At 40.3% G+C, this 15,258-nt stretch overlaps 1 protein-coding gene across 1 annotated transcript; it reads left to right on the top strand.

The window, feature by feature from the left end:
• The first annotated feature begins 315 nt into the window (after positions 1 to 315).
• LOC134571001 (uncharacterized) lies at positions 316 to 14,172 on the top strand. The gene is made up of 9 exons (XM_063429031.1): positions 316 to 398; positions 2,384 to 2,579; positions 2,943 to 3,047; positions 3,593 to 3,695; positions 4,330 to 4,476; positions 9,690 to 9,754; positions 10,503 to 10,673; positions 11,046 to 11,124; positions 13,905 to 14,172. Exons 1-9 carry the CDS (start codon positions 357 to 359, stop codon positions 14,080 to 14,082), a joined length of 1,086 nt encoding a protein of 361 aa, XP_063285101.1. The 5' UTR covers positions 316 to 356; the 3' UTR covers positions 14,083 to 14,172.
• Positions 14,173 to 15,258: the final 1,086 nt, after the last annotated feature.

The raw sequence follows: 15,258 nt of genomic DNA, 5'->3' as shown, positions 1-15,258 counted from the left end.
CAATAAGCTGTAAAGATACAATAAATAATACTATTATAATAAACTGTTATGGTACAAGCTGTAATAATACAATATGCTGTAAGGCTTTTGATAGAGTTCCACACATATGCTTACTAGACAGACTGAAAGCATTTGGTTTCAATTAAAATTCTTGTTCTTGGCTTAGAGACACAATTAAGAAACTAGACTGGTAAGGAAAGATGGCATTGAACAGCGCTATATAAATAATAATAATTTATATGTTGAAATCCTTATTATTAAAGTGATAGATGTGTAATTAATGATCATGTTATATTTTGATATTGGTAGAGCCTGGACGAGATTGAAATAATAATAATAAGTGTTGGAGGTTCGACATGGACAACAGCAATATTACCAGAATTTCAGGACCCAGTGTGGTGAGTGTCCTTGGGAATGGCTTTCATTTTCCTACTGTGCTCTGTTATTCCCAAATCAAGGTTTCCATCACTCACCACCCTCTATGGTTTCCATCACTCGCCACCCTCTATGGTTTCCATCACTCGCCACCCTCTATGGTTTCCATCACTCGCCACCCTCTATGGTTTCCATCACTCACCAGCAACCCTCTATGGTGTGATCCCCTACATCAGGGTTTTTGGCATTCACCAGGAACCCTTCTGGTGGGGTCCCATACAGTTGTCCATCAGGCACCTCCTATTTTGTCACCTCCAACTCAGGGCTTCATTCATTCACCAGAAGCCACTAAATAATGCAAACAACAGGGCTATCTTTATTTAACAGACCCTTCCTATGATGGGATCCCCCACAGGTCTTCCCACGCAGGTCTTCCATTCTTTAACAGCATCCTATTAAGGTGTGAAGGCTAACATTGGGGCATCCATTAAGCACTAGAAGCACCTGCCAAGTCTGCAACTCAACACAGCTCTCTATTGTGTAATACACCAGGGCTTTTGACAGTGGGCCATGGAAATATGTCAACATGGAAAATGATGCCATTGGTCCAGTAACTGAATCTAGAGAGCAGCTAGTAGGAGCCTCAAAAAGCTCATTTTTCCATATAAAGAAAGGGCTGACTAAATGCTATTAGCTCTTCAAAATAAAGTCAATTTATTTTTTAGATTTCCTTTATGAGAAATTACGCCTTTTTTATATTTATTCCTTTAAGTGACTCTGTGAGGGGCTAAACGCTAACCCTATTACTTTTCTTACTCTTGTTCTTATTTCTTGCCCTAACAGTATATAAGCCTGTAGTATAGATTGGAATCCTATGCTTAAACCAGCGGGTAATCCTAAATTATAATTAAATTGGGGCTCCAGGAACCCTTTTTCCAATTCCTGAATTTTCTTAGATTTCCGTAAATCTTAGCACCAGCTGTGATTTAAATATGTAGATCCTTGGTTCCCTGATTTCAGTGGGTCCCAAGGTGTTGAAGGAAGCACATGATATTCATCATCTGCCCACAATGAGTTGGTTACTGTAGCGGCATTACCTTCTCCAATTTAATGAATACCCTTCAGCCACTGGGAAGAGTCTCATTTAAGTGGAACTGTCAATATTGAGAATTTCCTACAACCCAGTAGCTCAAAATTTCAAATAAGTTCACATAAGTTATTTTCTGTGAGGAATACCCCAGTGTGCATGGGCTCGTCTGGTAGTTCAGTACAGATGTCTGAGGATGTATGAGCAAGTCTAGAGCATGGTAGGGTGACAATATTGATCAGAACACAGGAGTGCGGCAGTATGTTATAACTTACCTCCCGAGCTCTTAATCCCAGTAATGCCTCAGTAGGGTTTAACTGGGGTGAAGAACCCAGGAACTCTCACTGTCACTGACACAGAAAGGTATCACTGCATATTGCTAATTTACATCTCCGCAATATATACATATCTATATATTTTTTTTAAATGGGGGAAGAGGGGAGAGCACAACTGTTGCAAGAGTGGCCACTAAACACTCTTGTAAACAACAGAGATCAAGTACGTCCCCAAGTGCACCACTATTTGGAATTAATGCAAGAACCAGGCTTAAAACAAAACAACAAAAAAAAAAAAGATTTCAAGTATAAAAGTCCAATTTAAGTCCCAAATGTTAAATAGACATCTTCTTGAGAATCAATCGAGTGCGAGCTGGTCTATGAGGGTTAGATATTCTGCAAGAAAACACAACATTTTAAAAATCTCAGCAATTTTTTAATTTACACACCCTGCTTGGCATGACAGACAAGGCATGTGAAGTAATTTAACGCCTGCGGTGTTGTAGACAATCACCTTGGCTAACAGTAGTGTTTATTGGGGTAATGGACAAACGAACTGACACTTACAGAGAAATGACAATTCCACTTTCACTAGAGTTTAAAATGTCATAACTCATACTTTCTTTTTGCCATCAAAACATTTCAGGATGAGCTGCTGGAAAACCCGAACACTGACTTCCATCCTGAAATGTATCTGGGTATCCAGCATCATTTGGTCATCTTATTCCATGCTCGCAGGTGCATGAAAGAACGGGTGGCTGATTGTAAGCTCCCACTTTGCCAAACATTAAAGAGCATTTTCAATCATGTGGCACAGTGCCCATCTTGGAATGAATGTCCAGGTAAGAGAGTGTCCAAAGTTTTGTCTAAGACAATGTCTCAGATTATGCTCTATTAATGAATGGAATGATGGGTGGGTGGATGCATGGACGGACAGATTAATAAATGGAAAATTAAAGGATTAATTCTTAAGGGATTGTTTCCTATTCATTAGCTGTAGACCTTTATCAAAGGTAGACAATAAAACGCAGTTCTCGAGATGTCTTGTATCTATAACTCCTGTGATTCGTGGAATGAATGAACATGTTGTTTATCCCTGATCTAAAATGTTTACATTTTACAGGCAGATAAGATCAATGGATAAAGGTCAAGGCATTTAACTCAAATATTAAGATCATGACATAATCTCCTTCTCTCTTCCTCAGTTAACTACTGCACATTTTCCAAAAAAGTCCTTCTCCACTGGCTGAAATGCAAGCAGTGGAACTGTTGTATATGTGGTCCCTTACGGAAGATCCCAAGTCAGCCGTGTGAGTGTCCTCTCACTGTTGGTATAACCATGGGACAATTAGGAAGTGAAATACATTTTTATTTTATACATTCAATGCAGAGTAAAATTAGGTTGTAAGTTGATTAAATTGTAGTAGATTGCCAGATGCAATCTACTATTTTTATAGCACCAAACACTATGTTGCTTGAAGCCATATTAATGGATTGAAGGCAGTGGTTACCAAGGAGGTGATAGATGGGCCTCAGCTTAGTACAAGTAATGCAGATGACAAATGGCCTTTACTTGTGGCAAAAAGAACAGGGCACCTTAAAACCAATTCTAACAGACAGACTATCCCTACAAATGAAACCTACCTAATATCATGTGCTTTATTTCCCTTGTGCCCCAATCATGGTCACAAAATACATTATTTTACTAGCTGGAGGCTACGATAGGCATCTCATCACTAATTCTGGACACCAGTAGGTGTTATAAAACAACTCAGATATCTCAGGGGTTACATTAGGCTTTATACCACTAGTCAGGGAAAACAAATTGAATAAGCACCCGTGATATACCCAACAGGTCATAACCAGCAGACCCTCCCCGAGGAAGGATTGACTTCAGACAATAACCACCATACACTGAACTCTGAGACGGATCTTCCCAACTCCATGACAAGAGTAAAGTAAGACATGATTAGAGCGTGTTCGGAGGAGGAAGGTATGGGGTGAACTTAAAGGGAGTCAATCTACTAGTAGTGACAATTAAAGGGGTACGGTCACTTCCCAGGATTTTTAATATTCTTTGACTTAATCCCTATATTTAACAAATATGTGTCTGAAAATAAAATTAAATGTAGAAGTTTAAACTGCTCTACATCTATCCGGCAACAGGGTGCCCCCATCTTGATTCCCGGTCAATCACCATTATAAGTTCTGCCATTTTACATATCATGGAACATATTGTGTGAAGTTGCCGTGTGTGCCTTGGCCACAGTGCAATGTTCTGGCTGTGCCTGGACTCAACTGGATTGTGATGTGATTAGTTAAAACTGTAATAAACAATAAAAAAGCATCACATGACAAAAAAAAGGTGAATCCAATATATAGGTGATTTTCAATATTGTATTCTGTGGTGTAATTTCCAGACAAGTGATTCTTCCCCTTTAAGCCATTTACAAGGACACTTGGGTTTTTCGAGCGCTCTATCAAGGTTTTAGCTGTTGAAGAGGAGACCACCAATGTCTGATGTGTGCCCAACCTGCCTTTGTGTTTAATGCTACAATCCTCTAAGATACCTCTCTCTTTTTCTAATGACAGCCAGGCACAGAACAGCGAGTGTACTATAAGCACTTTTGACAACTTTGGTACCACCAGAGATTGGGAGCTGCCATTACCCACAGCACCATGGGAAACACTGTACACACCGGGAACTGAGAACATGTGTGAAAATATTGGACATTGTTCGTAAATGTGTAACCGTAAACTATGGCAACTCACAGACTGACGTATGAAGTCAATGGAAGTTGGCATGTGGAATTAGCACAATGGAGTGAATGTTTTATGCAAAAATACCTAATATAGAAAAATAGCTGGGTTCGGGAGTTTCTCCAGCTCAATTATTTTGAACTAAAATTTGTAATTCCTTGTTAATTCTTTCACAATTTTTTTATTGTTTTCCAGTTTTACATCAGTGGTAATTGTATGCATTTATCTCAATGATAAATGTATGTTCTATAAAATCAGCATAGCTGGTATATGTCTTATATACAGTCATGGGAAAAAGAAATTACACCCTCTTTGGCTTTACATATCAGGACATAATGACAATCGTATGTTCCTTAGCAGGTCTTAAAATTAGGTAAATACAACCTTAGCTGAACAACCAAGTAAAAAGTTAAAATATATATAAAACAAATTAAACAACCTGAAATCAGGTAAAAATATCCGAGAATATGATCTGTATGGAAAAATCAAAAAGCTGACATAGCGTAATACAGTATTAAATATGTATGTATTAAATACAGTATGTGATGATAGATACACTCACAAACAAACGTGAAATCAGGCTTCTCACCCTCTCAGGGGTAATATGATGTATGATGAATATATGCTTGAATATCATCCAATGGAATATATGTGGATAAAGAAAATCAGATATAGTGAAGTTTGTTATAAAAATACAAGGGGGGCGGGGCCTGACCGCTGAGCTGAACGGACGCAGGCAGCAACAGCTCCTGTGCCAACCGACACTCTAAGCTACATCTGCCAACACAGGCACCTAAATCGGGCACTTGGAAGCTGGATATAGGCAGAGAAAACTGAAACCTACACAAAGATACCTCAAAAGTGGAAATTCCGCTCGGCACCAACATGCGGCCTACTCACACAAGCGGCACGGGAGAGACGGCCGCTCTCCCGCCGTTTCCATACCCAGCTGACGCAATGCAGAGCCCTCGTTCCCCCCCCTATGGACCGGCGGGGGTCATCCCGGTCCACACCACACTGGGCCACAAGCTACTACAAACTTCTGCGACCACTAGCGTCCCAAACACCATGTGGCCAAGATGGCGGCAGCTGACAACGCTCCTGGGCCTGCTCTCACCCAGCCTCTTCAAGCGCGACGTGTGAGTGGGACCCCCCACGCAGACCGCATAGCAGCAGCCTTCGACCACTTTTGGACACAGCTGTGGGCCAAAATGCCACAGATGCAAGCAGCCCAAATAGTATCTCAGCAACCCTCCACCTCACCTGCTAAACCGGCTCCGAAAAGCGCAACCGAGCCACGAACTGCACCCGGTGATGGCAGTCCAGAGGCAGCTAAGAGGCACCCAGATAAAATCTCTGCTAACCCTGGGCCCAAACTACCTGACTGGCACAAACAAAGGAAAGAGAAAGAAAAGAGCGACACCTCATTGCAAGGCTTACCCCCTAACACTTGCCGACCCATGCCTCACCTCACTAGGCATAAAATCTCTACGCCGCGCACCTGGCACCAACGGAGGCGATCTGATCGACCCCCTGGCACTTACCGGAGCCACGAGGTGACCAAAGCTCCTCACCGCAATCCTGGGCAGAGAGCCACAAAGGGGAGCCCACGAGAGCACGACTCGCACCTCCAGAGGGGGAAACTTCGGGATCACACTAACACTGAGCCCCACCGGGATACCGGCGAAGGAGCAACACGCAACTGGATCAGCAGGAACCGGGTTTCAATAAAAACCTGGGGCAGACGGAACAACGGGCTCGGGGCCACTGAGACTTTTACAAATCAGAGTGGGCAGAAGCCAAGCCAGGGGATAGGGTGAAACTCCAACTACACGCAGCCTGATGTGCACATCTCAGTTAGCGCCTTGCTGTTACTCCACAGACTGATACGTATCAACCCCACACTGGATTGTTTATTTTTCGTATTACTTATTAGTTACTATAGTCCAACAACTAATCGTTTGTTATAACCTATCTAGTCTAAATGCCTGTTTGACAGACCTACTTAGCATGTATAGCTAGTGATCAGCTGCCTATTTTAACATATGTACTCATGTTATGTATCTTGAGGTGTCAGAGCCTCACCATACCATAACCCTGAAACATGAGGGCATCTTAATGTTATTCCTGTGGTTAATCTATATTTGTTAAGCGTTGCTTGTTCTCAGTTGTTTTAACCATGTCTCCGCTGACAGTATAATCGCCTAACTCAGCTGGTTAATATTCTAACAACGTGCAAATACTAATGCTAATACCTAATGTATGTGAACTTTGCAATGTGCTTAGCATGTCTGTTTAATTATACACCATATAGCATAATATTACGACTTCGTACTACACACGCTAGGCATACACTTAGCGCAACACTTAGATAGAAATATTTTAGCCTGTACTAATCGACTACTCAGCGACATTTGTTTTTTGTTTTGTTTTGTTTCTCTGCATGTATAATCTTACTTACGTACCATACAAAAAAAAAAAAAAGCGCACAACTTCTTGACCTTTTCCGCATATACCTGTGACCACACTTCTTGTGAAATGCATTTGTTTTATCTTGTATTTGTACTTAACATTGCGCTTCCAAAAATAAAGAATTCAAAAAAAAAAAAAAAAAAATACAAAATCACATGTATTGGTCGCACTTACACAAAAGAATCTCAGAAAGAGCGTGTCTCCATATAACATGGAACTCCCAAACAGTGTAGTCACAGATCCAAAAAGGAAATCCAGGAGCAGGTATATGCAGACAGCCAAATACACATAAATAATAAAATATAAAATAAAATACAAATCAAAAGTCCATAAGGAGAAAATCCAACGCGTTTCGTCCGATAAAATGTAGGACTTCTTCAGGGATATCTTAGTCCTACATTTTATCGGACGAAACGCATTGGATCTGTACAAAGGACATTATTCCAGAAGTCTTTTGGTTTGTTCAGCAAAATTTGCAAACCTAATCCGTGCTTCCATGTTCTTTTTAAAGAGAAGAGGCTTTCTCCTGGCAACCCTTACAAAAAAACAAAAAAAACATACTTGTTCAATCTTTTTCTAATTGTACTGTAATTTACTTTAACATTTAACATGCAAACCAAGGCCTGTAGAGTCGGAGATGTAACTTGGCATAGAATTGCATGGCCTGACCTTGGGGTGAATTTGCTGGGATGTCCACTCCTGGGAAGATGGGCAACTGTCTTGAGTGTTTTCCAATTTTAAACAATTATTCTTACTGAAGAATGATGAATTTTAAATTGTTTGGAAATTACCTTATAATCCTTCGCTGTTTGATGAGCAGCAACAATGGATTCTCGAAGATCATTGGAAGCAATAAGGGTATACTTAGTTCTTCACACATGGCTTTTCCATTTTGGGTTTATTTTTGTTAAATAAAAATTAATCATGACACGGTGTAGTATGTCATGTATTGTTGTTCATCTGAGGTTGTATTTGCCTAATGCTAAGACCTGCTAATGCCCTGATATGTAAAACCATAGAATTCAAAGAGGGTGTACTTTCTTTTTCCCATGACTATATGCCCAACCTACCTTTGTGTTTAATGTTACAATCCACTGAGATTCCTCTCTTTGTTTTTTCTAATGACAGCCTGACACAGAACAGGGAGTGTACTATAAGCACTTTTGACAACTTGGGAACCACCAGAGATTGGGAGCCGCCATTACCCACAGCAGCATTGGAAACACAGTACACACCGAGACCTGAGAACATAGGTGAAAATATTGCACACTGCCCGTAAGTGTTAAACCGTAAACTATGGCAAATCACGGACTGACGCACAATGCACACAATGGAAATTAGTTGGATTACTCAATAAACTGGGGATTATGGAGAATCAGCAATGCAACTGCATGTTTTGGGCAAAAATACCCGATATGAAAAAATAGCTAGGTTCAGGAATTTTTCCAGGTCAACTATTTTGAACTAAATTGTGTAATTCCTTGTCAATTTTTTTTTTTGCTTTCCAGTTTTGCATTAGTGGTAATTGTATTCAGACATCTCAATTATATGTTTATATTCTAGAAAATCATCTTGTAAAGTGATATATAATCTGGGTGCGGCTAACCACTCAAAAAAACGATTTAGGATAACGTAGTCACATCGTGACTGTATCTGAGTAAGAGATTTTTTTTTTTTGCGAATACGTTATTATGGCCTAAATTTAGCAGTTGGCCTTCAGTTCCCTACCGCCTGCTGTTGAAGGAACACTTCACTTCCCAAATGGGCTAAAAAAAATGTACAAAAATAGAAATCAGTATTTAGTAGATATACCCTCAATGCATGGATGTATTCATTGGGTTATATCTTAAAAGAGCTTGCAAAGGCTGCAGCTCTTGTAAATTGCAGCTTTACCAAGCCCTCCCATTTTCCCCAGGAAAAAAGTCTCCCTCCATGCACATGCGCTCCCAGTGCTTGTGCACACTTACAGCATCTGATCTGAGGACTGGATGCCAGTCTATAGTCTGATCTGAAGTTAGAGGGAGGGAGATGGGCGTGCTTAAATAGAGCGCGTCTGCCACTTGAATTAGTGCAATGCAGTTTGATTGACAGCCCGGGCGGTACTTTTATAAACTCTCATTATTATTAACCCTTACCTATAAAGTTCTAAGCAACTCTAGTCCCTGTTTCATTTCTTCACTTTCATAGGTATGCCCCTTTTCAGTCTCTCCGCTCTGCACGTGACCTTCTCCTGTCCGCTGCTTGCACCCTCAATACTAATTCGGGCTTGCAAGACTTCTCACGGGTGGCTCATTTCCTCCTTCTCACGGGCGGCTCTCTCCCCTAGTCTTCAATCCTTTATGTAGTCTCTCAAAATCCATCTTTTCAGAAATGCCTCTCAGAGTAACTTCTATTTTACAAACCTGTCTCTTGCTCTCTCCTAAGGTGCAACACTCCATTCTCACCTCCAATTCTGTTACAGAGAAATTCTATACCAATTGCATATCAGACTGATTCCACCCACTAATAAATAAGAAAATTCATAAAATAAAAATAATAAAAATGTCTCTTCCTTTTCGTTATTATTTCCTTCAAAGTCTCTCCGGACTATTTATTGATTCTGCAGATTAGTTTTTATTTAAACTAGTAACAGGGTCATTGCATTATCCTAGTTGGAATCCGTTGTGACCCTATAAGTCATGTTATCATTTTTATTTACTTTTGGGCCTTTCTCACAACAGAAATGAACAGAGGAAATCTGTAGAAGTTGGGCGTCACAATGGAAATTTGGCTATGTTAAATCCAGGTAAAATGTTTTCTTTGAAAGGATTAAAAGAAAATGAAAATACAAACGAAACAAAAATCATCTTAGTAAAGTTATCACAGGAAAATAAAAAATGTTAATTTGAAGGTTGCAAATACTAAATTAATTAAATAATTTCCATTTGTTTATATGTTATCCTACTCACTCTGCCATCACAGCAGAGGGAGCCCGGCGCTGGAGAAAGGTGAGTTTTTAACCCCTGCAGCCCGGCGGGAGGGGGGCCCTGAGGGTGAGGGTATGTTTTCTTGGCACTATACTGGTCCTTTAACTCTAGTAGCAGGACGGATCGAGCAGGGATTAGACAGGGCCCCCAGAACCATGAATTTACTTGGTCTCATTCACCATTACTATATAAAGAATGAAGGGAGGCCCAAACTGGTAACCTGCATGGGGCCCTGTGAGATCCTCATCTTTCTTTCTGTGTGAGAATTCCCCATTGAATCAGTCATCAGTTGGACTTTATCAGTAAGTTTTCTATTTTTCTATACGAATGAATAGGTAGATGGGTGGGAGCACTTAATGGGATAATAGCTAGTCACACCATTCACATTTCTTAATGGGATAATAGCTAGTCACACCATTCACATTTGCCGAATGGTATCAGCTAGGACTATGTAGAGAGTGTTTCAGCTGTGCTCGGAGAATGGTCTGGCCTTCGTACTAACTCCTAGCGCATGCCGCGGTAGGCTTGTCCAACCAATTCCACAACCATTACGCTTGGGTCTTTCAGAGTCCCAACCCAGCACGGTGCAGAACAATACTCTGGTAAGGCAAGATAGCCATCAAGAAACCTCTTCACAAATTTCTCCAACTACCACTGGCTCCAGGACCACCCAGGTAGAATCTCCAAGAAGGACACCTCAACGCCAGTCTCAGGCAGTCAACAACACCAGCTATCAAAGTTAGTAATCTGATTAGAAACCAACATTTGTTAGATCAATCCTTCTATTCACCTAGCAGTCATCAAATATGGAAGACCAGTGTTAGCAATGGTTGAACAAATTGGTCAACTGGTGTTTTATTGCAGGCATCATTTCTGGTTGAGTTTTTTAATGGCATAAACCATAGGTATTTAAAAGGCAGTTCTCCAACTGTGATAGACTTCCAAACCCATGATGCTTTGCCAGCCTTACAAGTAAATTTTCACCAACCCCGAGTGTACTTGCTACACTGTAAAATGATCACACGTTTGCATTACACATATCAGATTAACATATAACCTTATGTCAATCATCATAATTCACTTTTTATATTTCCAATCCTATTGGTGTAGATCAGAATAATGCTTCTCCCAGACAGCAAGCCAACGCCTCGGCGAGAGTTCCCCAGCCCAACTCGCGACTTCTCACACAGTAAGTTTATATCTCCTGTATCTCTGAGATCTAACTTCTGATTTTGAAATAACTAGAACATACAAGAACTTTAGGCTGTATGTGTCAACAGAAGATGTGTCAACAGAAGAGGTGTCACATGTCAGGTAGCTTTATCTTTATCAACATTAATGTAGGGAAGGAAATTAGACAGGAAGTGGACAACTCCTGATCCTTTCTGTTTGATTCAATGGGCAAAATATTTTAGCTAGTAGGGGAGGAGGCTGGGGGGAAATTGCTTTTAGCCCATCAATCAAAAATCCTCAGACTATAGGCAGCATTGTGCGGATCCTCACTCATTACATTAACCCTTTTACTACTCCACTAAAGGGATTTTAATATCTGTCTTCAGGATCACACTGGTTCCGTGGTGTTTCAGGAGTCCCCCAGCAATCCCCAACAATGTGGGACCATCCTGATTTTAAGGTCCTGTCCCGCCATCCCAGATTTGTTTCTGGTGTCATGCATTTGGGGAAACCAGAGAACTGTCCCCAAAAACATGAGCACATCTTTAGACACGCTCACATTTGCCGAATGGTATCAGCTAGGACTATGTAGAGAGTGTTTCAGCTGTGCTCGGAGAATGGTCTGGCCTTCGTACTAACTCCTAGCGCATGCCGCGGTAGGCTTGTCCAACCAATTCCACAACTCTACATGTATTAGGAGAAAAGATAGGTGTCCTTGTTCCCCTCTGATTTCTGAATTTCACAATGGGGAGTGGGTAGAGATATTTTTTCATGTTGGGCAGCGGAATCAGTCCTTTGACCTAATTATATTGGCTCCCTTTATTCTAATTTGAATTTGTGTTGCAAAGTCCAATGGATGTTATTTAAACCACATGGCAGTTAACTTCATATGGTATTTTTTTTTTATTAAAATTTGCTGTAATTTATTTCTAGTGTACAAGTTTTTTTATCTTAAAAAATAGCATTGCATTTGAAACGTAGGATGAATTGTTTGCGGACAAACCTTGGACAATATAACAAATTGTAATACGACAGGAGAATTTGACTCACTGCTACTCTAAGATGTCATCCCTCTGCCAGTCCTTACATTGGCTTCCTATACATTTCAGGATTTAATTAAAATGGACTCTAACTCTCAAAAACCTAAAAAATCCCACTCCTCATTACAATTCCTCTTTAATTGACAAATACAACCCTCCTCGTTCCTTTTGGCTCTATGTGTGACCTTTTACCCATAAGATTTATAAACATTCCTATAGAATGCCTTACCTCACCCTTTTGGACTTTCCCCTATCTACCAACTATTTAAGAAGTTACATTTTTAGGATAGCCAACCATCTTCTTTCATTAATATATCATTCCCGTCCCTCCACACTTAACTTGTGTTTTTGTTTGACTCTCTATCCTTCTAGTCTATTTTCCTCTTCACACCATTTACACAAACGTAAGTAGAAACAGTGGTTTTATCCATCACCCTCTTCTTCCCCCTTCTCCCATGACATGTTCATCCTCTTATGGTCCCCTTAACCATTTACTTTTAGATTGTAAGCTCATTTTAACAGTGCCTGTAGCGGAGCTCCGATACCATGCATAGGTATCTCCGCTATTCCTTCCCTGTAGCTGAAAGAAGCACTGCAATAATCCAAGACCCTTTCCCCCTAGCAACTAGACGACACATACTTCTGGGAGTCGACTTATTTTATTTTGACCACACATGGCTTTTATGCACTGACCCCTAGCATGGGGTTTCCACATCAACATTAGAAGGGTTTTCCTCCCAGGAGTCTCTGTTTCTGAGGGATAATTGAGTGAGAAAACTATTATTCTATTATCTCTTAGATAAATAGAAAATATTACAATTCACCCTAAAAATACATTATAATAAAATAGGAACCCAACAATTGTTATATCATAGAATAGCTTGGGTCTGAGCGCCCACTTTGTCAAAATAGTGCTCAGATCCCTTCAGTGGTTTGGGAACACCATTCGAATAAAGTTTTGACAGGTTGACCACGAGGTGATGCCCCAAAACAGTTCCATAGAAAACAAGGCAACGACTGGTCATCTTTCGGGGGTTCTCACACAAACACCAACGAATGCTACCCCTGGCTGTTAGGGAGCAAATGCTCCTCCTGTTCGGTAGTGCATGCCTCCCGAACGCCGTTCTCATAACTATTCAGGAAGTTTGATGGGTAGCGGTACAAGTTTCCCGGGTGTTAAAGGGGTTGCGTATCTGAGATATAGTTCAATGCCGTCGACGACCATGTACCGCTGTCGCCGATCGGGAGACAAAATGGCCGCCAATTCTTGGAGCATGTGTGTTTGGTTATACAAACTACGGCCATACAGGGTAAACACTTGCATTAATGATCAATTTGTGGTTAACAGCCAGGGGTGGTCGGTAATCAGGAGGTGCGAACAAGGGGACCACACAGAGTTGGTTCGGTAAACGAACGGGGGGTGTACGGACAGCCGAACAACCAGGAATAAAAGTGTTTTAGGGGATCCATTCCACTACAGGGCCTTATTCACCTCTTGCATCAGTCGACATTAATTTTGTCTGTCAATTACTTGTTAAATAACTACATTGTATAATTGTAGAAAAGTTGCTATAATAAATGCTAATAATAATTATAAACTGGAGTAGGTTGTATTAGACTTATTAAACGATTGTAATCTAAAGTGGGAAACACCTTGCCATATGACTCTGGTGTGTGAATGTAGAGCAATTGCTATTATTACCGGTAACAAGGCAAAGTGAATGAAATGCTAATCAGTGTTACTGTCTCAATGCAGGAGAAACAGCAGGGGAATATGGATGAGAAAATCGAAACAAAGCTGGAAAAGTTGGAAAAGATGTGAAGGCGTTTGGATCCCTAATCACAAATTCCGACACTTAAGATGCAGAACTTTACCAGTTGGCCGACAGCAGATAAGAGAAATTAACAACTACCGAGTCCCTTTGAATCTTTAACAAAAAGCACAAGTTGAACTTTAATGGGGAAAAAATAGGCAGGGACAAGCATTTTATATGCACGTTTGCTTGAACCATCATTGGGTTACCATAGCCATAGAAGCCTAAATTCAGAATATATGACAAAAAGAAAATGTATTTGACGCAAATTATGTAAAAATCTCAGTTTGTGTATTTGGACTCTATGGTTCGGAAACCGAACAGCCGCACGAACCGGAGACCATCCTGGAGCTTGTTAAGCCTAAATGGTACTTTGTGCACAATAACCTGACTTGTATTCAGCTCATTGGAAAAATCTCAAAGCCAAGGAGGTGGTCATAACATACCCTGCTTACTAATTCAACGTGATTAGGGGAAGCATAGGGGCAGGCAACTGCACTGTAACACGCCGGTGAAATGCAAGAGCAATTATTTAAAAGCACATTTTACTTAAATATATGGTGGTTCAGCGTTGTTTTGGTTAAATGAGACAAGGCTGCTAGTTGTAATGTCCGCCTTTTATCTTACACTGTCAAATATTAGTATTAATACACAGAAATGTGTTATTGTGTTTAGATCATGTGATGATGATGTAACATGGCCGCCAGTTTAAATTGTATTGTACTTATATAAGGAGTGTCGATCCAGCTTGCTGTAACACTTAGAAAAAGCCACATTTGGAGAAATGCGTGAGTTACTTTTTGCTTTATATTTAATTGTTTTGTGTGGCTTATTGTGTATCAGAATAAAGTTAATCTATTTAAGACACTCTGGACCCTTCTGCTTCTACCCACTACCTGTTGGCCGTCACTTTTTCTTGCTGGGGATATACCATTTAAGCTGTTTGGATTGAGAAAAACTTATTTTTGCTCCATCTTTGTAAGCTCTTTTCTTTAATTTGCACTAAATAACATCACAGTATTCACTATACTTTTCATTTCTGTTTTGTTGCATATTACGCATACCAAGAGGACTTCCACTTATCAGTATCCCAGAGTGGGGATCATACTACTGCACCTTATCTTTTAGGAGTCAATATATAGGCTCCACAACACGTGAGTTCACTTCTATTTTATTTATTTTATCCATTTCATCCAGATATACTGGAAAGTATCGTGCGCACATCCTTTGTTGTTTTATGATCCAGATATACTACACTAGATTGGTAATTGAAACACTCACAAGAGCTACTAAAAT

This window comes from Pelobates fuscus, chromosome 8 (genome assembly GCF_036172605.1).
Source record: "Pelobates fuscus isolate aPelFus1 chromosome 8, aPelFus1.pri, whole genome shotgun sequence".
In the NCBI taxonomy this organism is placed as follows: Eukaryota; Metazoa; Chordata; class Amphibia; order Anura; family Pelobatidae; genus Pelobates; species Pelobates fuscus.
Note: the sequence above shows the minus strand (reverse complement) of the source record. Positions and strands in the feature narration are given on the sequence as shown.